Source organism: Octopus bimaculoides, chromosome 7, assembly GCF_001194135.2.
Source record: "Octopus bimaculoides isolate UCB-OBI-ISO-001 chromosome 7, ASM119413v2, whole genome shotgun sequence".
Taxonomy (NCBI): Eukaryota; Metazoa; Mollusca; class Cephalopoda; order Octopoda; family Octopodidae; genus Octopus; species Octopus bimaculoides.
This window is the reverse complement of record NC_068987.1, coordinates 3,839,507-3,842,150: the sequence shown is the minus strand read 5'-3', so window position 1 is coordinate 3,842,150 and position 2,644 is coordinate 3,839,507. Positions and strand designations below refer to the sequence as shown.

At 32.4% G+C, this 2,644-nt stretch overlaps 1 protein-coding gene across 3 annotated transcripts in view; it reads right to left on the bottom strand.

The window, feature by feature from the left end:
- Window positions 1–482: 482 nt before the first annotated feature.
- LOC106874128 (uncharacterized) overlaps window positions 483–2,644 on the bottom strand; it is a 17,824-nt gene continuing 15,662 nt past the window's right edge. For all 3 annotated transcript variants that reach the window (XR_001409968.2, XM_052969164.1, XM_052969165.1), the window contains exon 5: window positions 483–2,384. Coding sequence is in view for 2 of the 3 variants with exons in the window: in XM_052969164.1 (XP_052825124.1) it covers window positions 2,369–2,384 (16 nt within the window). In the remaining variant the exon portion in view is untranslated. The remainder of the gene's footprint in view (window positions 2,385–2,644) is intronic.

Below are 2,644 nucleotides of genomic sequence, written 5' to 3'. Positions count from 1 at the left end.
AGAGTAAAGGGAATGAAGTTTATCTGTATATATCTTCATCAAAGAAGCGGGAAATACTTCCGGGTTGTTTTATTTTTTCTGTAATAATGCCCTTTATATAAATATAAACGTATAATTATATTCTTGGGAATAAAAATTTCTCTTATGAATTCTTTTACACACTGGCTTCTTGATAAAATTCTTGTAAAAGAGTTTTATCCTTTTTTGAATTGATTTATATATATATATATATATATATATATAGGTAGCAGAAATGGCTGTTAGCAATGTTAAAGTCTTGTATTAAAAAAAAAAAATAACTGATGTTAGTCAATTTGTTTGTTGATCAAACTTTTCTCCATTTTCTGCCTAATTTATATATATATACCATTATAAATAAGGACAAAAAGAAAACAATTTCTACAATACAAAATAACTACAGCTTACAACAAAAAAAAAAAAGAAGCATTAATAGTGCATAAAGAAATGAAAATGAATGCAGCTGGTATTAAGAAGTTACGTGTGAATATAATGAAACATTTTTATTGTAAAATATAACAGTTGATCTTCAGGTCAAACAATAACTCATTGAAAATGAAGTAATAAGTTTAGATAACGAATAGATTTGTATTTAAATAGTTAAATTATTTTTAAATGTTTTTATTCTCTTTAGTCCCTTTTAACGTTCATTGAAATAAAATGTCTTCTTAGACTGTCCAGCAGCCGGAAAGATTCAGAAAATACACATTTAATTTAATTTGAGTAAAAATAAAAATATACCACAACCATCATTTTTATCTTAGCTTTTCAAATTTACCGTATTTGATGGCATAAAAAGACACTTGAGCATATGAAATACACCCAAATTTCAGCAGCCCTTATTCAGGAAAAATGGCTTTTACTACACTAAAAGATGTAATATTTAAAGTAAGCATTTCAAAGTCTGTTAACCAAAGCAGAAACTTGTTACTTTATCCAAAAAGTTAGAAGAACTAAACATAAAGCAAGACAGTTCTATATTTAAGAGATGAGGAATTATGTACATTATTTACATTTGACGGATATTTGTCCTCATCTTGTTTGTAATTGGGCATATGGCATAGTGGTTAAGAGTGTGGGCTACTAACCCCCAAATTCCGAGTTCAATTCCAAGCAGTGACCTGAATAGTAGTAATAATAATGATAATAATAATAATAACATTGAAAAATACCTTAGGAATGAGAAACCCAGGTTCGAAATTTCCTCAAGACACCTGATGAAGGCTGAAAGGTATATCAGCCGAAACGTTGTGTTAACAACAAACAAGATGAGGACAAATGTAAATAATGTAAATAATGTATAAATGAAGACAGCAAATATATTCTACATGATTACAGCAATCAAAAAAGGGGTCAGCTGTTGTGAGCAAACATCACTGGTCTATTGTTATGAGAATTCCTTTTACTGTGCAAGTAATGTTGATAATAATAATGGTTTCAAATTTTGGCACAAGGCCAGAAATTTCAAGGAAGGAGTAAGTTGATTAGATCGACTCCAGTACACGACTGGTACTTAGTTTATCGATACTGAAAAGACGAAAGGCAAAGTCGACCTCAGCAGAATTTGAACTCAGAATGTAAAGATGGACGAAATACTGCCGAGCAGTTTCCCTGGCGTGCTAACGATTCTACTAGCTCACCACCTTAATGATAATAATAATAATCCTTTCTATTATAGGCACAAGGCCTGGAATTTTGCAGGAGGGAGATCAGTTGATTACATCAAGCCCTAGTGCTCAACTGATACCTATCTTATTGGCTCCGAAAGAATGAAAGGCAAAGTCTACCTCGGCAGGATTTAAACACAAGACATAAAACCATAAGAAAAGTCGCTAAGCATTTTGTTTGGTGAGCTGAGAATGATTCTACCAGCTCACCCCCACCCCACCCCATTCATTAGGAACAATAACAATAATAAGTTTTAATTAAATATTATTATGGGGTCAGACTTGGGAGAAGGGACCATCTAGATTAAAATTAGTCGATAGTAGTGAGTGTCAGGGGCAAAGTTAGTTTTTGGGAGACCCACTTTTGCATATCGGACCCGAGGGTGATTTCTGAGACATTTTTATGGAAAAAAACATGTGTCTTAAAAGCCATCATTTATGGTATATTGCACAAACACTGGATATTCAGCATTTCTTAAAGTCATGACATATCACTTCTTCATTTTGCTCCCACATTCTATTGAATGGTTAAATCTTTCAAGAAACCATTTCCATCGAGCTTTTTACCAATCTGTGAGAACAGGGAAGTTATCTCAGCTCGTCATTTTTCTTTCCTTTTATTCCCTGTTGAAGAGATGCTTCATATTTTTCGTTCTTGATTGCAGTGTCATTCCAATAATTCTTCACAAAATGTCAAATCTGTAAACAAAGAAAATACTGTAAATCTAACATATTAATGGCTGGTTGGGCCACCGTATTTCACAGTGCAACCATTACCCAGGGTGCGACAGAAGTAAGGCCCTTTTATATTGAATCATGTTGTTTTCATGAAGCAATACTTAATAAATTTCCTAAAACTTCTGCAATTTTTTTCATTAGTTTATTATTTGTTTCTTGTGAAGACCTGTTGAGGCAAGTGAAATCAAAGTCGAAATCAAAATCGAACCAAACTCGACGAC